This window comes from Nelumbo lutea, chromosome 2 (assembly GCF_056320005.1).
Source record: "Nelumbo lutea isolate HS-2025 chromosome 2, American lotus-T2T, whole genome shotgun sequence".
Lineage (NCBI taxonomy): Eukaryota > Viridiplantae > Streptophyta > Magnoliopsida > Proteales > Nelumbonaceae > Nelumbo > Nelumbo lutea.
Genome location: NC_142685.1, coordinates 8,186,034 through 8,212,247, shown reverse-complemented (window position 1 = coordinate 8,212,247; position 26,214 = coordinate 8,186,034). Strand labels below are relative to the sequence as shown.

The 26,214-nt window shown below is 36.4% G+C and overlaps 1 protein-coding gene across 3 annotated transcripts; it reads right to left on the bottom strand.

Annotated features, from left to right (window-relative positions):
- Positions 1-5,277: 5,277 nt before the first annotated feature.
- LOC148868399 (zinc finger (CCCH-type) family protein) lies at positions 5,278-16,817 on the bottom strand. 3 transcript variants are annotated; one of them, XM_088970483.1, is made up of 15 exons: positions 15,873-16,817; positions 14,970-15,062; positions 14,554-14,886; positions 14,354-14,426; positions 12,054-12,186; positions 11,781-11,934; positions 11,526-11,609; positions 10,636-10,758; positions 10,254-10,427; positions 10,033-10,167; positions 9,708-9,803; positions 8,611-8,946; positions 7,218-7,261; positions 6,877-7,119; positions 5,278-5,659 (listed from the first exon to the last, which is right to left on the bottom strand). In XM_088970483.1, exons 1-15 carry the CDS (start codon positions 16,461-16,463, stop codon positions 5,617-5,619), a joined length of 2,655 nt encoding a protein of 884 aa, XP_088826609.1. In that variant the 5' UTR covers positions 16,464-16,817; the 3' UTR covers positions 5,278-5,616. The 3 variants fall into 3 exon arrangements, with proteins under 3 accessions (XP_088826609.1, XP_088826610.1, XP_088826611.1); XM_088970484.1 differs by lacking the exon at positions 5,278-5,659 and adding an exon at positions 5,741-6,128; XM_088970485.1 differs by lacking the exon at positions 5,278-5,659 and having other exon boundaries at positions 6,701-7,119.
- Positions 16,818-26,214: the final 9,397 nt, after the last annotated feature.

The following is a 26,214-nucleotide window of genomic DNA, read 5'->3' as shown; positions in this document are numbered from 1 at the left end:
TTTGATAGTCAGAAGATATAATGGGTTTTATAAAGATATTGATAACCCATAGACCATTTGATTGGAGATGTATTTTTCCACACAGATGAAATGGAAAAAAAAAATTGAGAAACTCTATTTCTAACTTGTTTAAATAATTTTAAATTTAACTTTTCCCATCTTTTGGGGGCAGAATCTTTCAGGGATTAAATTTTTCACCAATCAAAGGGAAAACAATGAAAACATGGATTGTAAGACTTCTAAACACCGACACACGCCAAACGGGGCCTATTTACCACCACCACCCGCTAGCATTCGGTAAATCATAAATGGAAATGGAATGGCCACTTGGCCAACCCCCTGTATGGCCATTCTATTTTAATTCCATCTAGCAGAAGGACGAGACCACATAAAATCCATTATTTTTCATAATAATTCCACACAATCTTTTTCTTTAAATAAGAAAGACCAAATACGGAAAGTAATAAATCGAAAATTAATGATAATATCTCCTCGAAGCTCAATGATAATAGCTACTGGCATGACCTAAATGCCCTTGAAAAGATATTGGGACCCAACCTGACCTAACCAGATGCTGAGTTTAAATAGAGAAAGGCAGAAAGCTAATGATCCCACCGACCATATGACCACCTTTACCAATTGTTCTGAAACAAATGTGAGAAGAGATATAAGCATGTGGAGCCCTTTCACAGACGCCTAACCTACTACCAGTCCACCCCCATTATATAACATCATTAAGGCCATAGTACCTTTTATTAGACTGGATGGTTTAGAGATATTTGGGCTGCGTATAAAGTTTTACATCGAAAAAATTGATGTAATATTTATAATGGTTGTCGATGTAAAACTTTATGTTTGATGAGGTTTTATATCTATTGTCAATATAAACTTTATATTTGATAAGGTTTTACATCGATTCATGATGTAAAATTCGACTTCATCCAAATGTATGTAAAATTAAATTGGAGTAAAATTTTATATTAATCATAATTACATGTTCCTTCCAAATGCCTATAAAATTGATCTGATACAAATTTTAGATATGATGTTGATTTACATCGCTTCCAAATGCAAATGCAGAGTTTGATGCGAATTACTCTCTCTCTCTCTTACCCTCAGAGCTATAATTAGTAAAAAATGTAAATCCAATGAAAAGACATTTTAACGACCAAAGGTGGTGTGGTATTGATTAAGACATTCAAAGCTATAATTTGAATAAAGTAGGTAAGTGGAAGCGTGCAGCTATTATCCAATTGCAGGGAATTAAGGTCGTCAAGGTGACCAAAAAGGATAATTTGATGGTTGAAATTTTTTCTCGCATTCTTTTTTTCTTTCTATACTAGTATTTTATATAATTAATTTGGCGTTGAGATATGAATAATATACAAATGGACCAAAAGTTGTTGATGAGATTGGAGAGGAGCAGACCACAGAAAGAGTCAGCGACTTATCTCGATCACCTCTACAATACAGCTTTTCTTTTTTTATCCCAAGAGCAAGAAAAGATGGTAGCCTTGCACCTCTATTTTGATTTTTGACAAAGAGCGAGCAAATATTGATGCCACCCTTGAGTGAGACCGTTTCTGAAATAATTGGAGCTACCCTTATCAACAACTCGTATCCTTACTTTTTCCACTTTAGCTAAGTGGAATGTCTACTCATCAGTACTATACTAGCAAATGTTGGGTCCCCTCCTCTCTTTAGTCTTTACTGGCTCGATCTGTCCACCATATCCGCAACCTAACATGGACAAGCTTAAGTTTCACGCTTTCAGTTTCCCTCGTATCAGGAGTCAAGAGTTGAGTTGCAGTGCACAATACAACTCCCCTTCTGTCATTCACCCTCTCCACCTAAGTAATTAAGATTGAATGCTTGATGCAGAATTGCAGATGACACCAATTTTTTCACACCACACCACCATTGATCTGAATGGTTGAACAGCTGAACCAGACAACTGACAGGATCTTGGTTCTTTGACACTATATAATGAGCGAATCCACGGTGATGAACAACATATAATTGTTTATAAATGTTTAAGGTTAGAATTTTGATGGTTCTTTAACAAAAATGAATACGCATTTTTTTTTCTATTGTCAGATCTTCCTCTTCTTTTATCCCCTTTTTTCTCCATCTAAGTGCATCATGAGCAGGTTCAGTCACCATAGCTTCATCTCATCAATCGATCTTGAGTGCCCATTTGTGAGTGTTTTTCACGCACTGCCTTCTGGAGTTGCAAGGTAAACCACACAGAAAGCCAAAGATAGGCTTACATTAGCTGAGGCATCATCAGTAACTTCTTGGAAGCAACCCAGCCAGCACAACTGAATCAACATTAAAGCCCTCCCAAACAGGCCCTGAAAAAGGCAGAGAAACCAGCTGAACCAAAGTATCAGGGCAGGGATGCACCATGAGGTTCCCTGGTCCCTAACCAATAAAGAACACTAAACTCCAATTGTTTGAACACATATTAGCGGTGAGCATGGGCTGGTTCGGCTTGGTTCCATGGTAGAACCTGGAACCTATCCTCTAAGGGTCAATTCTAGGTTTTTGGAACCATAATCTATCCTGTGAAGGCCAGTTTGATCTTAGTGGTTTTGGGGTCAATCAGTTCCAAGGTCTACCTGCGAATCCTGTTCTTTGTTTACTCTCTCTCTTAAAAAATGAAACATGTCCTTTAAAAGTTGATTTCAATAATGGTAATATATAATTTAAAACTTATATTATATTTATTGATTAAATTGAATAATTTAATATGTAAAGGGAAATTACCTAAAACTCACCATGAGCTTTCAGTATTTCTCTTAAACTCATCACAACTTTTCAAAACATCTAAAACTCACCATGTCAGTAAGTTTTTATTTTTCAAAACTCACCTTCCATTAGTATACCATTAATGTTTCTTAATAGAGGTGTCCACATCAGCAAAAATAACAATTTTTATGACCAAATCACCCTTGAATGGCGAGTTGGAGGAAAAGTGTCTTTTTCTTTTTTTACATTTTAGTGTTTTGTTATAACTTCTAATATTTTTTATAATTTTGTTTTTTTTTACATTTTTCTGTTTTCTACAATCTATAAAATTTTCTGTATTTTTTGTTATTTATTTAAAATTTCTGTGTTTTTCTATATTTTTGGTGTTTTTTCTACAATTTTTATTTTTTGATTTTGTTTTTCAATTTCAATAGTTTCTATAATTTGAAAATAATTTTTTATTTTGTGTGCAATTTCCGTAATTTTTTTTTTTTTTGCAATTTCTGTTTTTTATGTATTTTATATTTGAATTTTTTTTGAGCTTTTTCCCTTTTTTTCATATCTAACTATTAAAATATATGTATATTTTTTTTCCTATGAAGGTTAAAATGGTAATATATTAACAGCCGTTAGCCTCTTTAACATCAAGTTAGTGACTTGGTGAGTTTTAGACATTCTGAAAAGTTGTGGTGAATTTAAGAGAAATGCTGAAAACTCATGGTGAGTTTTTGACAATTTCCCATATGTAAATTATTATAATATATTAACATGTGGTTTAAAATTTATCATATTATAATTTAAATTTTGTAAATTTTACCTTTAACATTATTTATTATACAAATTCAAATATTAAAATAAAAAACAAATGATCAAATTAGTTAACTCAATGATCAAGTGAGACCATGACTTTTGTAACAATGAATGTTTGAGTTCAAATTTTCATATTCTTTAAAATATTTTAGAGTTTATTTCAAGACAGGTTCGATTCCAAGGCCAACCAAGACAGTTCATTGAGTCAATTCGTATAGGGTAAACCCCTAGACCCTGGAATCAATCTAGGTAGAAATTGGTTCCAAGGATTTAAAACCTACCCATTTACTCACCCCAACACGTATGGCTTCCCTTCAATGCTCGACTATTTTTAGACTTTGGAATGAATCACTTCCTCCCACGAAGAAATGCACCCAACCCCTAGACCCTGGAATCAATCTAGGTAGAAATTGGTTCCAAGGATTTAATACCCATTTACTCACTCCATTTTACATAAAACTCCAAAAGGAAAGGGTTTGATAATACAACACAACTTTCATAATTGATATAATTAGAAGGCAATATGATACCCGAAAGGTATTAAACATGAGCGAATATGCCAGTTGATTGGTTAGGACCATTATGATATGAGCGAATGATTATCAGTTTTTCAATCTATCATGCCTCTTCGGTATCACAGTGGGACACTGAGAAAATATCACATTTAAAAGTATCATGCCTCTTTGGTATCGCAGTGGGACACTGAGAAAATATCACATTTAAAAGTATCATGCCTCTTTGGTATCGCAGTGGGACACTGAGAAAAGATCACATTTAAAAGGGTTAAAAGGATCTCCTGCACTCGGCCTAGTATATGCTGGGGTGCGCTTACCACTCAAAACATTCCACATCATACTTCCCAGGGGCCATGGCTATTCTAGTCACATGTGCAAGCTTTAGTACACAGTAGTTTTCCTCCATTTTCTTCTTATGATGTTTTTTAAACTTTAAAAAACAACTATCCATTTCAAGAGAAGAACATGATAAGAAACAAAAAGTTGCATATAAGCCATAGACGCCATTACCATTGCAGACCAAACACTGGAAAATTTTGAAAAAACAAAGAAAAAGAAAATGCCATTAACAAGCCACAAGAATGGAATTCATTTGGAGCGATCTGTTTGTTTTTTTTTTTCAAGTCAAAACTTTCCCATTGCTTATATGCGACTTTACTTTGCAGAGAACTCTTTAACTCCAACCTCCTCAGGTCAGAAGAAGAAAAAGACGCCTAAAAACCAATGACTGATGAATACCTGTATTTTGTTATAAAAAACAAAACCTATATTGCTAAAAACTGATGAATACTTGATATTTCTTTTCCCCTCTTTTGTATGTGACTTAATGTTGCAAAGAACCCTTGAGGAAGAAGGATCGATGGGCAAAGAACAAGAGCTTCCATCTGTCTTTTATCTGCAATTGTAATGGCATTTGGCATTCCTTATTTTAAGGATTTATCTCCTTTTAGCAGTTAAAATGCCCTTATGAACTTGAGCTTTTAAATGCAAAAAAGAGGTAAGTCCTTGAAATAAGGAATGTAAAATGCAGTCTTAGAGTTTTATCTGCAATTTTTTGTTTCCTATACTGTTTCTCTCGAAATAGACAGGTAATAACCAGAGCTTTCTACTTTTCTTTTATTTTTTAAAGTTAAAAAAATATATATAAAAAAAAACAGAAAAAACTTACCACCTAGTAAATCTCACACATGTGAGCGGGATTGTCATGAGAATGTGGCATTGTTTCATTGAAAGTGCAACGCAGTATACACGAAGCCAAGTACAGGATATGGACCCTTGAGAGAAGAAATTTGTTCTAATGCAATCCATGAGCTATACCCCATGTGATGTGATTAAAACAGATGAGAACTGAACCCGGAATGACGTACAATCATGATACAATTTTTCCCTTGCCGTGCCAACCCAGAAACTAGAATTCTCTATAGACTTATGAGCGCAGGATGATACAATGCCAATCAAGGGCAATGCCATGTCTTTTGTTCTTAGTGCTCGACACCCACATATACGGAACTGACTTGATGCATTGAACCTTTTACCATACTCAAAAGACTTGGGGCCTTTTCCTTTGCTCTAACGTCTCACATCTGAAAGTGCAATAATTATAGTAAGAGATATATTGATATTGGTGAACTTTTCTTTCCTTTGAATTATGATTCTGAATGTATAGAATATTGTTCTGAATTCTGAATTCTGAAATTGTCAAATGTTCATTTTAACCCCATGTATGAAAACTTTTATTTGTCTTTTCGGGGTATCATTAGAAAACAAAAAAATTGTAAGATTCCACTTCAAGAGATAAGAGATAAGAGGAAATGAACACTCATTTTTCTCTTAAAGTTATAAGATTCCTCTTAAGAGATAAAGTTAAGGGGATATGAACAGGCCCTTAAAAGATTCAAAACATCACCTGACAAATCTATCCATTCCAATGTCACCGACAACCATTAAAGATTCAAAACATCATTTCTTGACTATTTCTGGGCGTGTTAACATGACTAAGAGACTCCCATCAACCCGTCAATGCAGGGCCCAGTATTAGAGTCCATCTACAATCTACACAACCAAGACAACCCGGTGTTTGTCATAGATCCCTAGCCTTACAACGTGGAAATTGGAAGTCTGGAACACACACCAATGAACAAGCTTTTACGCTATACTATGGAATTGTGGTGTCAACAGAATTTAGATGAGAATTTGTTACCCTAGAGATACATATTACCTAAGCATTCTAGTCTTGAATTCATACCGAACAAATATCAGAGAACATAGTTTAAAATGCTAAAGAAACCTTTTGATTTCACAGAGTGCTTTTAACTATTATCACTACGTATTCCTGGTGCTAATGCCTCAAGTTCTTTTTTTTTTTTTTTGGTAAACACAGGAGGGACTACACACTGACGTACGTTAAAAAGGTCAAAAGCCTGTGTATTTACATACTGACTCTATGACATATTATGATACCTTCAATCAGTAACCCGGGTGAAGGTGCCAGCTAGCCTGCTGGTAAAGTCTCTGGCTGGTTGTAGCAGAGACCTGGGATCGAGTCCCTCCTTCACCTGCGATGGGGACCTTTGGTGTTTGGGGGAGGACAACCCCCTATTGCAGCCCATTACCAAAAGAAAAAATTAACATCAAAACTAACACTCTTGAAGTTACATATATCAAATTTGAAATTTCTGCAAATGTATCATTGAAACAACAGATTCAAGAGGTCCATCTTGAATTTCTGCAAATGTAGCATTGAACTTACATATATCAAAATTTAAGCTACTGAGAAATACTAGTAGGGGTCCATCTTTACCTCTCAAGAAGCATAACCATTTCACAGTGTTGAGTGTGTGGGAAGAGATCAACAGCCATTGCTTTGACAGGATGGAAAGGCTCTGAGCTGGGCATGGACTTGGCCCTATGTCGTGCCAAACCTGCACTGCTCATTTTCCTCCATCCCCTGTTGTTCTTGTTCCCTTTCTCAGGTTTATTGGTAGATGGTGTGCAGAGCTCAATAGCATTTGCCACTAAGCTCTCGGGATTACAGGAGATATAACTGAAAGAAGAGAAAACCAGGTGAGATGGTGATTCTTGGAAAGCTCATATTTGATCAAAGCAATCAAAGAATAGGTGAAATCATTCATGGAAACTCACACAAGACGTCGCAGAAATGGATGAGTCCGTAAAGCTTTGATCACCTGCATGTCACATAAAACAAGTTATCATAACTCAAAACTCATCCTCTGGTTTACATGACTAGGCTTACATTAAAGAGGAATAACTAGAAGGAAACAGGAGAATTGCAGCAAGTCAAATTATGTGGTCCAGACTCTACATGCAGTGGCCACCATGAAAACTTTTCATATAAAGAATCTTAAAATATCAATCAGTTAGGACTTAAGAGCTTGACCAGTCTGAAACAACTAAACTCGACAAAGCTTTATCTCAATTATTTGGGGATGATACATTAAACCCATTTCACCATCAGCCTACAAGGGAAATATTCTCTATTTAATTATACTTTTGCATGTCCTCTCACTACTTCAACCCACCTTCCCTAGTTCTTTTAGAATCCTCAACTTGCATCAGATCTTCTTTCTTATTGGTGTCAGAGGTTAATAGAAAAATAAATAGAAATATATAACATGGATTTCTTATAAAAATTAAAAAAAAAAAGAATGTGCCCATAAAATTGCAGTCAGCCTTCACTAACCCATATTGGCTAAAATAGTAAACTGGATGGCTGACAAAACTCCTGATATTTATTTAATTAAATATTAATATAGGGGAGTAACTGCAGCACATAGCATAAGTCTGAAGAGCAAATATTTTAAAAGACAAAAACACCCCTATATGGTGATTTGTTTCACTATAAAAAAGGATCTTTTGTCTTTTTCATTGGGGATGTATAAAAAATGAGATGTGCCCCAATTATTACCCTTCTTAATTTCATCTGTACATGCAACACATATTGATCAAAAGGGAGAAAGCTGCCACTTTTTATTGATAAAAATAAATAAAAACCTCTTTTCACCAACAAATTATTACAAACTTAAAGTCAAAAAGATTGGTTAAAAGCACTTGAATCAAAACTTGTTTTAGCTCCCATTTGGAAGGGCTTCTACAGTGAAGGAGCTGCTTTAGAGAAGCTACCTGAGATAGCTTCACCAGAAAGTTGATTTTACGGCTCATGTAAACCTACTTTTGGCTTTCTGTATTTTTACCAAACATAGATTCATGGCATTCTGGGTTCCCCAGCCCATCTAATGCTATAAGCCACCATATGAAAGCCCTCCCAAAAGGGCACTTAAACACCTATCCTAGTTGCTTTATACCAGACTTAACTGCAAAATAGTGGATATTTCCCAAGTAAACAACAGGCAGGTGCATTTTGTATCAATAAGTGTCTTTTATTCTATTTCTTCATTTTCTGGGGGGAAGAGGTACTTGCTGCTTCAAATCCATGCAACATGTTACTGGATGATTTATAGGTGAATTTTGCCAAAGTCCGAACACAAGCATCATATAAAAGGCAAGTGTTACTTACAACAGGGTGAAGTCCAACTCGTGGAGGATCAACAATGGCAACTACATCTTTATATTGCTGCACTGATTTACTCGTATCTTCTGAAATGCAGCTCCTCTTAATTGGACCTTCAAGTTCCTCACTACCATTATTTGGGCATCCAGAAGCACTTGTATCATCACCTAATTCATGGATTCTGCTCTCTTCAAGATCTGCTCCATTGTCCACAGATGCAAGATTCTCTAGATCACACAAATCATCTTTACCATTATCTTCAGAGATAACATGAGGACTTTCATCTTGCTTGGAAGGCACATTTAGATACTCTTTCAATAAAGATCCCATCACATCTTCGGCCTTATACAAAACAAGTTTAAAAATATGCAATAAATACAGTATTAAAACAACTGAAAAGAAAAATTAGCAAAGTTAGCTAATCTGTAATCCTTTACACTCTCTCACAATATAAATATACTAAATCATGTCAGGTTATTCTAGTATAGTAGATACCATTGAACAATTTTATCTGTAATATTAAATTGAATGGAATCATGTGATCTTAAGGCATTTGCTATAATTTTGCATGTTAGCTTTTATTTATCAATCTCTTCCAGTCTTTAATAATTTATTTCTAGATAAATAAAAGGTAGGATCATCATCATCTAAGCCTTATCCCAATTAATAAAAGATGGGAACACGTCTCCGAAATAGTTAATTAAAGGAGGAAATATAGGCTATCCAACATACAAACCAGAGTGGATGGTTCAAAAGGAACTTTCTAGACAGAAACTTGGGCACATGCTTCACCAAACTTTCAAAATTTAAAAGGTTTGTAACACAGTTTGATTTTTTTTTTCTTTTGATTTTACCAGGAATTTTCAGAAATGATACAAGTAAGCTCAATAAAGTCTCACCTCAACCACACAATGTGTTTTACAGAAATGAAGTCCCTCATGATTCAAACATGGTCTTGTTCAAGTTCAGCACATTCAGCATGCTTGTGAATCATGAGGGTCCAGGAAATCATGATGGTCCAACAGTTCAAGAACAGGAGGATGATTGGCTCAGGCATGTATAAAATTAAAACTGAGAATTAATGGTGCAGGTCAAGATATCACCTTTGCACAGATAAACCTGCAGTTTCTTATGCCATTTATCTCTGCATTTCTTTGTGCATCAGAAACTGCAGAAGCATTCATTTCAATGCCAACAACCTGGAACAGTTTCAAGTTAAAAAATGTCATTTCCAAGAGAAAAAGTCAGAAGGATATTTGGTTATTTTTAATCTATAAAATGGAAAGGAGAAATCAAATATTCTCTTAAAATATTATCCAAGGACACTGTAACTTCTGAGAAGAAATAAAACACTGATAGGTATAAAAAATTTTGTCCCAAACACCGTAACTTCTGAGAAGAAATAAAACACAGGTTTCTGAATATTACCATACCAACTCGATGTGCTAAAGTCAGGCCAATAGTTCCAGTCCCACAACATATATCAAAAAGCAAGGTATCAGGACCCAAACCTGCCCAATCCCCAGCAAGTGAATACAGCTTTTCTGCAGCAAGGGTGTTGACCTGCAGTAATGTACCACTTGGAACATAAAGTTTTTCTTTCAGAAGATTTGAAGAAATGGAAATGTACAAAAAGAAGAGCTTCTAACTTGAAAAAATGCAGTTGGAGATATGCTGAAGCGAAGGTTGCTAATGTAATCATGAATTCTAGCTTCAACAGTGATATCCTTGGCATCTGGACCAGAAGTGGTTTCTGCCTTTGTTATGGAAAGTGTACGCAATGGAGCATCAACTGGTGCAGCATTTGATATTCCTGTGTGGTCCTGAATGAGAACCAAACCACCACATAAGCAAAGAGGTGGCACCTTAAAATTTGTTAAAATCAATGTATCAGATCCCCTGAATCTAACAGACCACAAATATAGTCTATCACTAGCTACCTCTGACAAACAAGAACAGGGATGGCTAGGATTACTCAAATATTCTTTTTTATCAGCAACAATGACCAATGAAGGTTTTTATCAGTAGCACCTGAACTACCAACACTGTTAGAGGTAGAGGGGGAGAACTTTCAGCAGCTCCAACAGCAAGACTTTGAGCCATTCTCTCAAATTCAGTTGTTACTAATTCATCATCAAAGCCTGATGAGCAAACCTGCATATTATAATATAACATGATTAAAAATTGAAGAAGTTTAAATAACATGACTTGGACTAGATAATGGAAGAGACCCCAATAAATGTGAAACTTGGCAGAAAACCCGTTTAAACCTTTCAAGTTGAAAAGGCTTATGCCTTCGTTCTGCTATGCAAACTGTTGAACACTGTATTAGGTTTGAAGTACTTGATTGAGCCTCTTCCTTTGGGTTCTAAAAGAATTAACTGACCCCTTTGTTCTTGATATTGAGTAAATTGAGCAAATCTACCAACTTATGTAAGTCATTTCTGGTGTTAGTTAATGGGACAAATGGAACTGCAGGACTTCTTTTATTTTTATCCCCCACAAGCAGGGCTGAGGCAGACTCAACAATGTATATCAAACGATGTGCGACCAAAATTATATACATTTTTTTTTATAATTGACCAAAATTATATACATTCATTAGCATCATTATCAGTAACTCTTGCCATCTCAGGTGGAGTGAATTATACAATATAATTTTTTTGAGAAATTATACAATATCATTTTCTCATCTTTGAAAGTGCAAAAAAAAAAAAAAAAAACAGCCAATCACCTTGGTTAAACTTTTTAAGGGTATGCACGATTTCACATTAGACAAAATTCTTGCCAACAGTAATATTGGACAGCCCACTTGAAGGTGGGAGCAGATGCCCTTGATATATAGAAAGGGCAGAATCAGGAACCACAGTAATCCTAAAACTTCAAGTTTCTCAATTGCAAAACCACAATAGACAGCAAACCTGAATCATAAGCATAACTTCTGAAATATTGGACTCAAGAGCTGTAACCTCAATTGTCTCGCCTGGGCTCCTGCCTTCCCTAACCTAATTAATTTAAGAAATATTAGCTCTGTGAATGTTAAAATGTTAAAGAGAATATACTTAAATTATAATAATGGAATAAAGGACTACAATTCCATCTACTGTGCATAAGAGTTACAGTTTAGCATGATGAGAATTTCATTATTTCTAATCATGGAAACTAAAAAAACTTACTGTTAATTGACGCCAGAAGCCAGTATTATTGATTCTGTTCCACAATGGTAAGCTTGAATGCTGTAGAAACTCCTGAAAGATAGCAGCAAACTTGCAAGCTATTTTAGAAATATTTGGGCAGTCCACAGGTTCCTCTACTGCAGTTACACCGTCCCTGAAAAACCAAGTTATTTCCATGTTTGTAAACTAATACCAAAGAAAATATTGCATAGGTGCCCCTAAAAACCTGCATGAGATTGCAGCTTTAGAAATAGGAATCAGCAAGAGACCAACCTAAAGTTTCCAATCATAAAGCCCACAGTTGGTTTCCCCATAAAAGAATATCCAACTGAGAATTCACACTTATTTCGATATCCATTTACAAGTGGTGACTCAAGTATTCCCTCGAGTTTGCATGGAAGACCACCTGCAAGATTTAAAATGCTAAAAGGATAATAAGAATTCCATGTGCTTCAAGAAAGTATCAACCATCATAACAATAGAGGTGACATGATGCCTTGACAACTATATTATTCCATATCATTGACAATGACCAATAAATGACATCCATGAAACCTGAAACTGTAACAGCATAACCATTTTATACAGATTAAGAAAAATGTACAATGGGTTTGCTTTACTTAAAGATCTAATACACAAACACCCACAAACCAAAATATTATCTAAATGAACTAAAAAAAATTACTTCCATCAGACTAGAAACTACACCTTTTAACATTAGATGCACATGTTTGTCCATATAAAAACATTGTTAAATAGGGTCTTAATTGAACTGAATTGTGGTAAATCCAGGTTCAATCATATTTAAATGCCTACCTTAACCAATTGAAATTGCTTACCAAAAAGAAACAGTTGAAATTGAGATGTTATGACCTGATCCATTAAAAGACTCAAGGCCAAGGTCCATTAGGAATCTTGAGTTATCGGCTATGTGGTTTCTAAATCAACAATGACCAGCTAAGTTCCATTTTTCCTTTTATTCTTATTTTTTATGTATTGGCATTTCTAGTATGCATAGAACCACGTTTGTTTCAGTCATGGGGTCACCATCCTTCTAGTCTTTCTTTTTATGTGCCTTGGTTTGCTTTATCGCTTTATTCAGTTTAAAAGTCTTGTTTGCTTATTATTAATTACTTCAACTTCAAAGCTTTGCTACTACAATCTTGTTATATTTTTGTTAGTGCACTATCGGTTGGCTGGATAAAAGGATATAATGTTGAATTAAATTTCTGATTACTAATTAAAGGGGGAAAAACACCTTTATTAATGCAGGGAATAATTTAGTCAGGTTAACTTTAAGACTGGACGAATGAAGGAAGATTATATACACTTTTTCATATCCTACTTACAGAATCTTTAATAAAGAAGACTTTTTTTTTGATAAACAAAACTTGCAGTTTTTCACTGCTGCCAATCTTGGATTCGAGGCTTCCACCATCTAGAGTGATTCTTAAAGATTCCTAGAGTGATTCTAGATAATCTATCTGTGCTTTAGATACTGTGATTTATAATTGCAGGTCTTATGTGAACGATTTGGCAGGTGAAAACTGATTTAATATTTGGACATATCATATACAAGTATTAAACTTTGCTATATGACTGCAGGTTGTTCATGATTAATTTGCCCATTAAAACTTATATGATACTTGGACTGATTATATACAGGCTTCAAGATTCAGGCCCTCCATCCCCCAAAAACTTGGTCACATCTTAGGGAAAGCCTAGCATCCACAAGAGAAATTCTAAGTCTTCCAGCCACCTCCTACTAAGCCCAGTAATCAGTCCACTTATGCCTTTTGGCTTTTCTTAATTCCCTAATCCACCTTCCAAAATTTATCCAATTTCTCTTAAATCATTAAACCTTTATCTGCCAAATTGGAGTTCAACCAATAAAACATGATATCTACCCAATAATCCCCACATTCTAGAAGCTAAGTGGCACTATAAATCCCAATTATCCCATTCAGCTATCCCTTCATCCAAACCCTAATTCTTGTCGTAATGCCTTCCCTTTGAGTCCCGCATGACTAGATATAATACATGTATCAAAGCTAATTGCTTTTCTGAAGTTAAATTGCATAGTTGCTTTCAAAAATAGATCCTACAATAATCCACTCCATTGGACAATCAGTGCATTTCTCAGGCAGGAAGTACCCAAGTTCAAGAATATACTGCAAAAATCTGTCTTCCCCTCCCCCCCCCCCTTCTCTTTTTCACTTTTTTATTTCTCCACTTTATGTTTGGCCTTCACACCATCTGTCCTATGTATAAGCAGTATGGCATGACAAAGTGCTGTATTTTAAGTACAGCATTCTTCAACCAAAGTCAAAATATATCAAAATGAGGACATGGGCCTGTAAGTTGATAAAGTCATAGGGTTCTGCAATGGTGAAATTGGGCCAAAACTGTCTTAATCGGTTACCCACTAAGATTTCCATCTCCCCCCCCCCAAAAAAAAAAAAACAAAAACAAAAAAAAAAAGAACAAAATCCGGGAGGGGGAGAATTGATGATGACCATGTATTGAATGGATATTTTAAAGAGCCATCTATGTAGAAGTTTAAGCAATATTACCTATATCCCTAGACTTGATAATCCATTCTGGGAGAGGAATACCTTCTGGACAAGCTTTACGTGCATTACGAGTCTGCAAGGAAAAGCCCCAAAAGTTCAGTTTGAGTGAAAGCAATATGCTACAAAACTTAGATCTAGAAAGAATATCTTCCCCAATAATTATGGCATTGAAAAGAGAAACAATGGAAGGCATCTCTCACAAGTTTTTTAAGAGTTTGCATTAGTGAGTTCTTCTTGTGTTCCAACTGATCAGCATAGGACATGTGAGCAAGGGGAGTCACAACATCACAGGCATTTCTTGCTTTTGCAACTAAACCATCACCCATTAACTTGTCCATTTCAACAGTATCATTATTCTCACAACCATTTATAGAGGCAGAAACACTAGAATCCTCGGTGGCCAACAAAATTTCAGTTGCTTGCCCTGTTCCTTCAGAGACAGAGATTATCGATTTAGCTTTTTTCTCAAATGACCGTGGAAGGACATCAGCAACCTTTATTTGCTTATTTCCGATAGTTTTTCCGCCAAGTATCTGTTACATTTGATAATATGAGAATATGGTAACTTATTTTCAAGTTCACAGCACTAACATTAAGATAGAAGGGCAGATGATACCTCAATTGCATTTTTAACTTGTTCTGTATTTTCAAAGCTCACAAAGCCAACAGTCATACCCTTCTTCTTCTTAGCCGTCTTATAGAGAATTCCCTGTCCAAAGAAATAATAACAATCAGTGTACGGTCAAACAATAACAATAAATGCAAACTTGCAACACCGATTATGTCAACAAAAAAAAAAAAAAGAAATTGCATGCATGCATGTGTATTAAATTCGGGGTTGGTGCAATGCAAGGCATGCACCTAAAAAAAATTCAGGTAACACCTACCAAAAAAATAAGAAAAAAAAATACTCAACGCAGAACACATACAAATCTAATTTGTAAAAGAAATAAAAACCTGTTTGCTGAATTGGTCAGAGTATCGAGCTATTAAAACAAAAATTATAACCTTCCATGCTCACGTCCCACAGTCTAAATTTAGGGTTGATTGATTGATTCATCAAAAAAAATAACATGCCAGATGAAGCACACCGTACAAAATGAGCCTGGCCATACCTAAGACACAGCTCAGACCTGGTAAGGATCTAAACTATAAAAATTAAAATTACAAAATCGCAAAGTAAAAGGTTGAATAATGTGTAGATTTCAAATGTTTCTTGCATAGGAATTTCCATCTTATACGCATGCTTCACATTTGTACTGAGCTATCCAATTTCGATCTGGGACTTCTTTTACCTAGCTCAACCAAATAATGATTATAATCCTAACAGATCAAATTCAGTCCCTACATTTACCATCTCAAAGCAAATAATTTTTCCCGAACAAATGCATAAACTATCACTCATCAAAATTCCCTGGCTTTAAAGATTAGAAGGACAGCATTTAACTTTAATCTAAACTGAACTTTTTTTTGGCAACAAATTCCTAAATAAGAATTCAGAATTCAAAGACCCACTTGCCTGCTCGTCGAGATAACTCTTCAAATTTTCGGAGGCCCATTTGCGTGGGAGATGCACTAAGCATTTATCACGGGCAGGATCCGACGAATCAACGAAAGCGTCCGTCATAAGAACATTAACTTCTGCATCGGAAGTTTCGTTTTTCTCCTCATTTTCGGTTTTCAAGAGCTTCTTCGCCCTCTCCGAAGTTGGGTCCCATGAGTTATCCGGCCGAGGCCGCAGCTCTTCTTCGCCGTGGGCATAGCGACAAGCGTCTCCATGGCTGCAATGCCCAGATTGGCGTCGAAAATACGAACAAAGGCTCGTCTTCCACAAGGGATGAAAGGAACTTTTTGTTCCCTCATTCTCTTCTTCTATATCTTCTCTCTTTCGTTTCCCAGCCGACTCCTGACCTTCTATTGATTGAGAAGACGAGGGTTGGACTTCTTCATCGGCTGCCGTTGCTTCTCCTGCTTCTACTAGGTTTTTTTGTTGCAGTTGCTCGATAGGTTCGGCATCGTTCGTTGACTCGGTATTCAATGGTTTAATCTCTTCGAGAGACGGGTTCAGAGTCTCAGTTGCCGAGGCATTGTTCCCGGGTGAATCGGCCATTGATGAATTTCGTTACCTCTGAAGTCTGAAACTGAACGTGCACAATCCACTACCAGTGTTGACAAAGCCTTTGCCAAGCCACGAAGAGGGATTTTAGTGGGGTTTTTCGCTCGAGCAAGGCCTTTGCCTTGCCAAGCCACAGGCCGTAGCAAACGGATCGGATCGAATCGGACCATGCCCAAATCATCGGATCAACTTCGAAATCGAGTTTAGGTAAACGGCATTTGCAATCTTAGGCAGCACATCCCAACTGTGTATGAAAATGTTCTCAATGCACGCTGAGATATGCAAATGGGACGATTTTGGGGCGGGTTCTGTCGGGGTAGATGTGAATGCATTCTCAAAAACTTGCCCTTTTGTTTTCTAAGCTTGCTATTACATACCCTCTACTCTTTTTTTTAGGTAAATTTTTTAAACTACCCTTATGATTTAGCTAATTGACTAAGTATAGTTTGAAAATTGACTAACACTACATTTATATTTCTGACAATTGACTAATTTTTCCCTTATCGTTAATAGAAATGTGAAAAAGACTATTTTACCATTTCTTTTTCTTCAAATTTTCAAAATAAAGCAGAGAACGGGGAGAGAAACACTTACTCTCTAAAACTGATAGTTTGATTCTGATCTATAGAGAGTGAAAAAAAAAAACAAATAATAAGAGAGAGAATGGCAATTCCTCAACTCGTACATTCCCCATCTTCAACTCTCACTTGCAGATGGAGAAAGAGATTCCCTAGCTCAATCCTCTTTCTTACGAAAAAATTGATCATTACGGGTTTTTTTAGAGTCGATCTTTGGAAGGTTAGGGGGTGTGGTGTTTCGTGAGATAAGTCAGAGGCCGCCGCTGCACTCACATCTAGATAGAGAGGATCCGCCCCAACTCTACGCCTATGCTCAAATTAAACTAGAATTTCCCATCGCTACTTAGGCATGAGCAACCTGATTCGTCCTTCTCCATTTTATCCCTTCTCTTCTCTTCCTTATTTTCCTCCTCGCCACTTTTGCAATCTCTCTCTACTCATCTTCACTTCTGCTACCATTTCTATTATGGGTTTGAGATCAGAAAGTTGTTTTTTCAGGTTCTGCTACTACTTCTAAGATCTCTACTACCGTTAACATCTCCGGTGGCTCTCATCGGAGTTATCTCAGATCTGGGTTCAGATACAATATAATCATTTTTTTCTCTTGGATCTCCACTGCCGTCGATCTCTCCGGTGGCTCCCATCGGGGTTATCTCAGATATGGGTTTCTCTTAAAAACACTACGTTGGCTCACCCAAATCCAACTAAGGAAGAGAGAGAGAGAGAGAGAGAGAGAGAGAGAGAGATTAAAAGTCAATATGATTTGATGATTTCAATTGTTTGATTAAGTTTGAACGGTATATTAAATCAACGTCTAATTTTTTCTACTCTCTAAAAAATAACCAAAAATTTAATAACCAGGTGGTTGCACACAAGCCCTCGACGGTAAAGAATGCAACCAAATTGCAATGGTCAATGGAGGTTTCATTATTGAAATTGGATCTCACAATGAGCTCATTAACAAAACAAACAATCATTACACAAGGCTGGCAAAATTACAGAGGCAGATCAACTACGATGATACTAAACAAACATCTAAATTATGCCATATGTCTTCATCGGTTGCAAGAAGTAGTGCTAGCAGGTTGAGTATAAACAAGAGCCCCTCTTCATTCATGTCACTGTTTCTTGTCAAGAATCCGTTACTGTGTCTTATCCCCCTCCCTCTTTCACTTGACTTTTGCTGTTGAATTCTCCTGAATGGAAAAACAGTGTCATGGGAAGCCTCTCTTTGATTATCTTCAACGTAGTCCAACCCGTTTACTCCATAACCATTGGTGGCATGATCTCTGCCTTTTTTCGTCCAGAGCCACGAAGAGATGCGCACACGGATCTGAACATATTCCAAGTCTTCTCCTCCCTCTCCCTCATCTCCATACTCCTTAGAAGTCAAGGTTTTTGAGGTAAGAATTCTGAAGAGAGTGGATCTTTGGTTACTTTGTTTCGTTGTTTTCTTTTAAATTTTCTTCTATTTTTTTGTCTATTTGTCATACTATAAGCTTTTTCAAATGTTGAGTTTGGCAACAAAGAAACAGGTAGAGAAATTTTGCTCTGTCGTATGATTTATGACAGAACTACTATGATGAGAAGGGGAAGACTCGTCGTGAACTAGTGGTCAATGTGTGGGCAAGAGAAAGAGAGTGTGGGGGGGGGAGGATTGAGAATGGAGAGAGAGACAGAGGTGGAGCAAGAGGTCTTAGAAGAGAGAGAGAGAGAGTGGGGGGCTCAAGGTACAAGGGGAATATTGGGTTTTGAAAAAATTGTATTGGTCACATACAGTGACACATGCATAGATATTGATGGAGCATTAACGGATGTTAACAGTAAGGGAAGAGTTAATCTATTGTCAAAAACAATAAAGATAGAATTAGTCAATTTTCAAACAGTAAGAGTACACTTAATCGATTAGCTAAACCATAAAGATAGTTTAAAAAATTACCCTTTTTTTTAAGTCCATACCCTCTACTATTCAGACCTAAGAGGGTGGTTTTTATTCTTTAATGATTTTTGAGATCTAAGAGTGTGAGGCTGGGTGTCTGGGCCTAATTATAGATGACCCAAGGCCCTTCAGCCAGGCTTATCAAAAAAGGCCTTTCAGCCAAGCCCAGATAGTGGACATACATGAATATTTTAATTTCATCCATATGAAGGTATTAAATCACACTGTTCTTGTAAGCTTGTCTACTGAATTGAAGGGCGGAGCACTCCAAATGTTGATGGTGAGTAGATCATGGGTTTATTGGCCCAGTCTCCGCCAACCGCCATGTAATTACGTTGGGATTGGACAATCTTGGCCTAAACCTAAACCTAGGTATATGCATATTAATGCAGCTGCCAGTTGTTCTAACTGCACGTTTGGAGGATTTTCATGCAGCAGCAGCTCTGGGCTTTAAGATTTAGGCCCATCCAGATAGACCATACGTCATGGTTGGTGAAAAACTGGAAAGCCCAGATTAGCTGTTTTTCAGCCAGAATATGGCTTTCTTATGAATTTTCTTTTTAGACTTCTTTTAGTGGATTCACCAAAACAACTCAACCAGAGTTTAGCTTCATTCTCTCCCAAATTTTGGATTTGCAAGGTGGGCCCCACTCAAACAACCTACAAGTAATGTTTGGTGAAAAAATTTAGAAACACTTCGGCCAAAAAACGATGGCCTTCTGTTGAAGTTTTCACTGAATAGATTCTCCAAAGTTTGCCAGTTTGGAGGGGGGATGGGCTAAAGCACAGCAGCTTCTCGCTGTCCGTGTGTGGGACCCAAATAGATAGCCTATGACCAGTGTGGTTGGTGAAAAGTCTGGAGAGCCAAGTCAGATGTGGATTCATCCAGTTGAAGAGCTGTCTGATTCGGCCTCTATGAATAGCATATCCGAAGCGTCTTGCCAAGATTATTTGACATACCTATTACCTCACTTCTTTGACAGTTAAGCCGGTTGTCAAAAAATCTATCTTCAGTTCAATCGTTCCAAAGCGTGGATGCAAAACTTGAGACCCCTCCCAAACGGGTTTAGAGACGCTATCATGAAGTTCTGGCGATCAAAAGCCACAACCTTGATCAGGCTGGGATTGGATAGTACGACTTGGACAGTTGGGCAGGCATCGGCCGGGGTTAGGCAAAGTATACATGAACATAGGTCTTAAGCCAGGAAAATGGGCCAAGCCCAGAAAAAATTGAATTGAACTGCGTTCAACTTCAAGTAAGGACTTTGGCAAACTTTCAAACATACAAATGTACAATCAGCCGAATTGATCATTCTTAATGGGCTTCTTGGGCTGTAATACACTATATGTATCCATGCGAGGTGGCGTTTGATAAATCTGAAAAGTTAAAAAGATATTAAGTATCTGAAATCTGAAAATGGGCATAGATGCTTTTCTACTTTTTAGATGATCTGAGTTTATAAGTTTGTTTGTGTTGAATCAACCCTTTACAATATGAAATTTACTGATTTTACTATTTTACCTCTAAAACATACTATTTGAAAATGTTGAATTTATTATCTCATAAAAATAATTTTCAACCTCAAAATAATATTGAAACATTACAAATAAACAATAATAAATTAATAACTAATAAATGAAACGATTAAAATTAAAAAAATAATTAATGACTATAAAAATATTAAAATAATTAATAATTTACACAAATAAAAAAATTAATGAAATAATTAAAAATTACTAGTTAATAAAAATAATTAATGTTTAATAAAAAATAGTAAAATAATTTATAATTAATAATAATTACAATTATAATTATAATTTATTAATTATTATTATTTTAATATTATTACTCACCCAAGCGGGAAGACAAGTAGCGAGAAAGAGAGAGTTGCAAATCCCCATCTCCGGCCTCCCTATCTTTTTGTCTTCCTTCTTCATTCCTCTATATTCTTTTTTTTTTTCTTTCCTCTTCATCTCCAGCCTCCCTATCTTTCTTCTTCATCTTCTCAGAGAGTTGCAAACCCCCATCTCCAGCCTCCCCATCATCTTCTCAGATTCATCTTCTCGGAATGGTCTCCGTCCGTTCTCTCTCTTTCCCTCTCTTTCCTCTTGGCATTTTCCTCATTCTCTTCTCATATTTTTCATCATTGCCGCTGCAAGTTCTCCGCCTCCTTCTCTTCCTTATCTTCTCCTCCTCCTCCTTCCTTAATAGTTCGCCCTCCCCTATCTCGCCTCTGCAATTTCAGGCAGCGACAGTTCTCCGCCTCCTTCTCTTCCTTATCTTCTCCTCCTCCTCCTTCCTTAATAGTTCGCCCTCCCCTATCTCGCCTCTGCAATTTCAGGCAGCGACAGTTCTCCGCCTCCTTCTCTTCCTTATCTTCTCCTCCTCCTCCTTCCTTAATAGTTCGCCCTCCCCTATCTCGCCTCTGCAATTTCAGGCAGCGACAGTTCTCCGCCTCCTTCTCTTCCTTATCTTCTCCTCCTCCTCCTTCCTTAATAGTTCGCCCTCCCCTATCTCGCCTCTGCGGTGTTCTCCCTCCTTGCAAAATGATTAGGTTTTTTGGATTTGGGGGTAATTAAGGGTAGCATGTGTCATTTCTAAAAAAATAGAAGGGTAGATTCGACATTACACCAGCTGTTTAAGTGCATTAAGATAAGAGTTGGTCCAAAGTCTATTATTGTCAAATATGAAAATAAAATTCAGACCATGTTTAAGAGGTGAAACCAAACAAGAGGCGAAATAAAACAACATTTTCAGATTCAGACCTCTAAAAAGTACAATCAAACACCACCTGAGTTGCGGTATATTTGGAGGGACACTGAGTCAGTGATCATATTTGAGTTACAGGCTCATGGACAAATCAGAACCATCCATTAACTGGTTTCGGAAAAAGGGAAAAAGAAAAGTGACAGCCTTATCCATGCACTCAGCACATGCTTGTGCAAAGCTAGGGACATCTGCTGAAAGGGGCAATTAACGGGCTACTGTTACATGCTAAATGCCTAAATTATAATGATGAGGAACGCACCTCAACTTGCTTTGCCATTTTGGGTAGAAAGAAATGGGGGAATTTCATAATGATCCAAAATTCGTAGAGGCTTCGACTTAGAAGTAACAACTCCGTGGTTGAGTGGAGTTTGCCGGTTTGGTCACATGACACATCACATGGCATTCCCTGGTTGGATCATGAAAAACGGGGAACCCATGGGCTTTTCGAGTCCCAGTTAAATGATGATGGTTTCCGCAGGTTTTTCATGGGCTCAATGGATCAATTGCCCAGTTAACTAGCAAGAGTGGATCCGTGGAGCATTGCCGTTTTTATTCAATTACTCTGATCGAGTCTTACAACATTACTTGCAGTAAATATTTTATTTTTCAAGCAATCAGTGACGTGGAGAAAGTTATCAAACAGGCTAGAAAGTTTATGTGCATGAACACAAGACGACTAAGTCTCCTTTTGAGAGTTATTATTGGATAAATAAGCGCTTATGGGTAATTGGGTTTTTGGTGAAAAAACATTCTTTCCGATGGGATAGTATGGGTATTTTGAAAATTATATGGTCGATCAATACAGACCAAAAACTCTATAAGCACTATTGAAAAAGTACATACAAATAAGTCAAAATTTTGTGCTTCTTCGAAAATGACTTATTTTCTATAATAATCACTTAATCAGCTTTTTCCCAAACATATATTAGCGCTTATTAGTGTGATCCCGGCTTGAAATAAGCACTTCCAAGCAAATAGGGGCTAAAAAAAGCAAGATGAAGCTTGAAATATAGGTGCATCAAGCATCATGCATGCATGGTCACTGATTCAAAATGAACTCGAGGTAATCAACTTAGACCCTATTTGTGAGCACTTAAAATAAGTACTTATCTGGCAGGATCAGACAATAAGTGAAAATTAGTGAAATAAGCACTTAAAAATGATAAAAACTATACTGCACTCTACCTCATAATTCTAAATTCCACTGTAGACCTACAATAATTCAAAATTTCAAATACCCCCACCTATAACACTAATAGGTCCAATACCTGTTTGTGTATTGACATCAATTCCAAGCTAGCACCTACCCCATCTATACGGTAGAGCTAAGATTTGTTGGGATGAACTGAACAATAAAACCCCCTAAAAAAGACAAAATTGGCTGGATTAAGTGTTTTTTCAATAAGAATTTATTTATTTTCTGGGGCAAGATTGTCCCCATTGTTTTGTTCATTTTTCATGAACTGCCCCCATTTCAAAACAAAACTATTGTTCACTTCCTTCTCCAACAGAGACCCAATTTGAGTCTTTCCCAAACCACCACGGCCTCTCTCTCCTTGTTTTGTTTTGTTTATTTTTTAAATTTCCCTTTCATTTCTTCTCCCGCCTTTTCTATCCTTTTTTTTTTTTGTCTTTCCCTCCTCTTCTCCTTTTTTTGGGGTATTTGGTGCAATGCACTTCACTAGGCAACCCCCCTTTTCCCCAAATTGATGATTATAGGAATCAATTCCATATCAATAGTGAAATGAAGTAGCTAACATACCAACAAGCCACCCTTTGATTGATAGTTGAATTAGGATTATAATTGCTATTTCTACAAATACAAGAAATTGTGGAACAAGTGATTCACCAAACAAACACAAATAAAGCACCTTAGTATAAGTGATTTAACAAAAGACCTCCCAAATACTTTACTAAACCACTTATTTACCAAGTATACCATTGATTAATTGCTTAACACTTAATTTGTTGATGCTAAACACCAGGGTTTGTTTCCCAAAAGTCTTCCGACCAAATAATAGAATGGTGAAGGATGGACTAAACAGCATATTTCGCCTTCTGTCTCATTCTGAGCACTAAAATTATGTTACGTCTCACCAGTAGCAAAATGAGGATGAAAGTTGAAGCCAAACTCTTCTTTAAAATAATAAATTAATTAGCTTAAATAATTAAACATATTTCTTTTTTATCATGGGGAATAAGTAATGACATGTATAAATATTATAATAATCTGCAATATTGCACTAGTACCGGTACTACTACTCATACTAACTGCATAAATGATTGGTGTGGTGGTAGTGGTATTTTCTATTTTGTTGGAATGGGTGGTGCCGTCTTACGGAACGCAGTTGCTGGACGAGGGCAGGACTCAGGAGGACTGGGGGGGTTTTGTTTAAAATTTAATGCTTAATTTGTAGGTTCTTTTCTTCCGCTTCCAGAGTCTTATTTTATTATAATCTTTTCTGTATGCTTTGACGGAGCAACTACATATTCCGTTTGTCAGGCTGACGGCGTATCTATTATCTAAATATCTAGTGTGTGAGATTCATGGCAGGTACAACAAAAAGTGAAAGCTCGCTCTTTCATTATTTCCTCAGACCAAACATAAGACAAAGTTATTCCACGTCTATTCCCATGCTTGGTGTCTTTGGTGTTTTTGGAGGGTGACGCGGTGGCCCCACCGCCACCATATGTTAGTGGTGGTGCAAAACTAAATATGCCTACCTAGCTACCTCACTTGTAGCTCTAGAAAATATGGCTGCAATATCAATTTAACACATCAGATAGGATCGAATATTTGTTTAGATTCAAATTTAATTCAAAATACTAAATTAAATTAAATATTATATATCTTTAATAAAACAAACTAAAAATGCCTAATGTTTTTATTATATCATGAAAAAAAATAAATTGAAAAATACTTTCATGAAAGTTGAAGTCTTGAATTTGTATTGATTTTCAATAAATATACAACACTCAAATTAACTTTTTTGGCTTTGGATAAAAAGACTACTTTAAATTGATAGATATATTTTAAATTGGGTTCTACTATTTTCTAGAGATCCCAACTTCCAATTTGCATATTGATTCATAATAGGGTTGTTCACGGGTCGGGTTGCATCGGTTTATTAAGGTTTTTCCAATCGACTCGACCTGGTCGGGTTACCTGAGATGGAAACCGAAACCGACCCAGTGTTAAGCAAAACCGACCTAGTTGGTTTGAGTCGTGTTGGATTACTTTGGATCGGTTTTGGTTCTAAGTTCATCCATGCCCCCCATGGCCCATGTGCTTGTGTGGTGCAAGTTTGGGTTGTCAGATATTTCATTTTTTATGTCAAACTGAAATATCTTTATTTAACAGTTTTAAATATAAATTATATTTAAATTAAAATTGAAATATATATTTAAATAGATTAGGTTGATTTAATTTAAAATCAAAATATATATTTAAATAGTTAAGTAAGAACTAAGTTGGTTCGGTTCAGATCAGTTTTGGTTTTCACACAAAAAAACTAAAACCGACCCGAACCATCGGTTTATGAATTTGTACAATCCGAAACTGAACGGTGCTAATAAAAACTCGGCCGACTCAGGTTGGGTTGGTCGGGTTGGGCTTTCTTATGAACAGCCCTAATCCATAAGAATGGCAACTAGGTGGATTTGGAGTAGGGACCATTCTCCCTATCTTTGACCCCGACTTTGAAATAAATCATTATCCTTAATCATGATCCTTTCAAAATTTAAATTAAATTTATTTTAAAAAATAGATTTATTTAAATAAAAAAAAGTTTAAAATGTATTTTTATACATATAATATACATAATATCATAAATAATATTATATATATTTTAATATTTAATATATAATCAGAGTTGGAACGGAACAGAAAATTTACTCCCATCATCATCTCCGTCTTCGATCAGTTATCATTATCAATCCCGATCCCACCAAAGCAATGTACATCCCCACCCCCATTGGCATTGAGTGGTCAGGGAAGCTGAATAATGAATACCCAAGGAGAGAGAAGGGGAAAATTGCCATCCCTATCGATCCATTTGCAACCCTAGTTGAAATTTAAAATCGCGTTGAGTTGGTGAAAGAGTCGCTTTCGGAAGATCATGGGCGCCCATTACGCAATACGGCTTACTTTGGGTTCCGCTTGAGTGACACGTCATTTTTATCGGCGGGATTGGTGGTGTCTAATTTCCAAAACACGACGGAGTGACCAGGACTCAAGTCACTCAACGGTCAAGATTCTTAACATAATAGTGAATGAGAAAACTGATGATCGGCCTTCGGCTCCAAATGTGTATCGCGCCCGCTTCTCCGTAACTCAGAAATAGTTGTAATGCAGCATGATTTGAATCGGCCCATCCTTGGGACCTATAACAATCTCCTTCACCTCCCATTTTCTTTCCTTCATTCCTTGTCCTCCTGACTATAGAAAAATGAGAATAA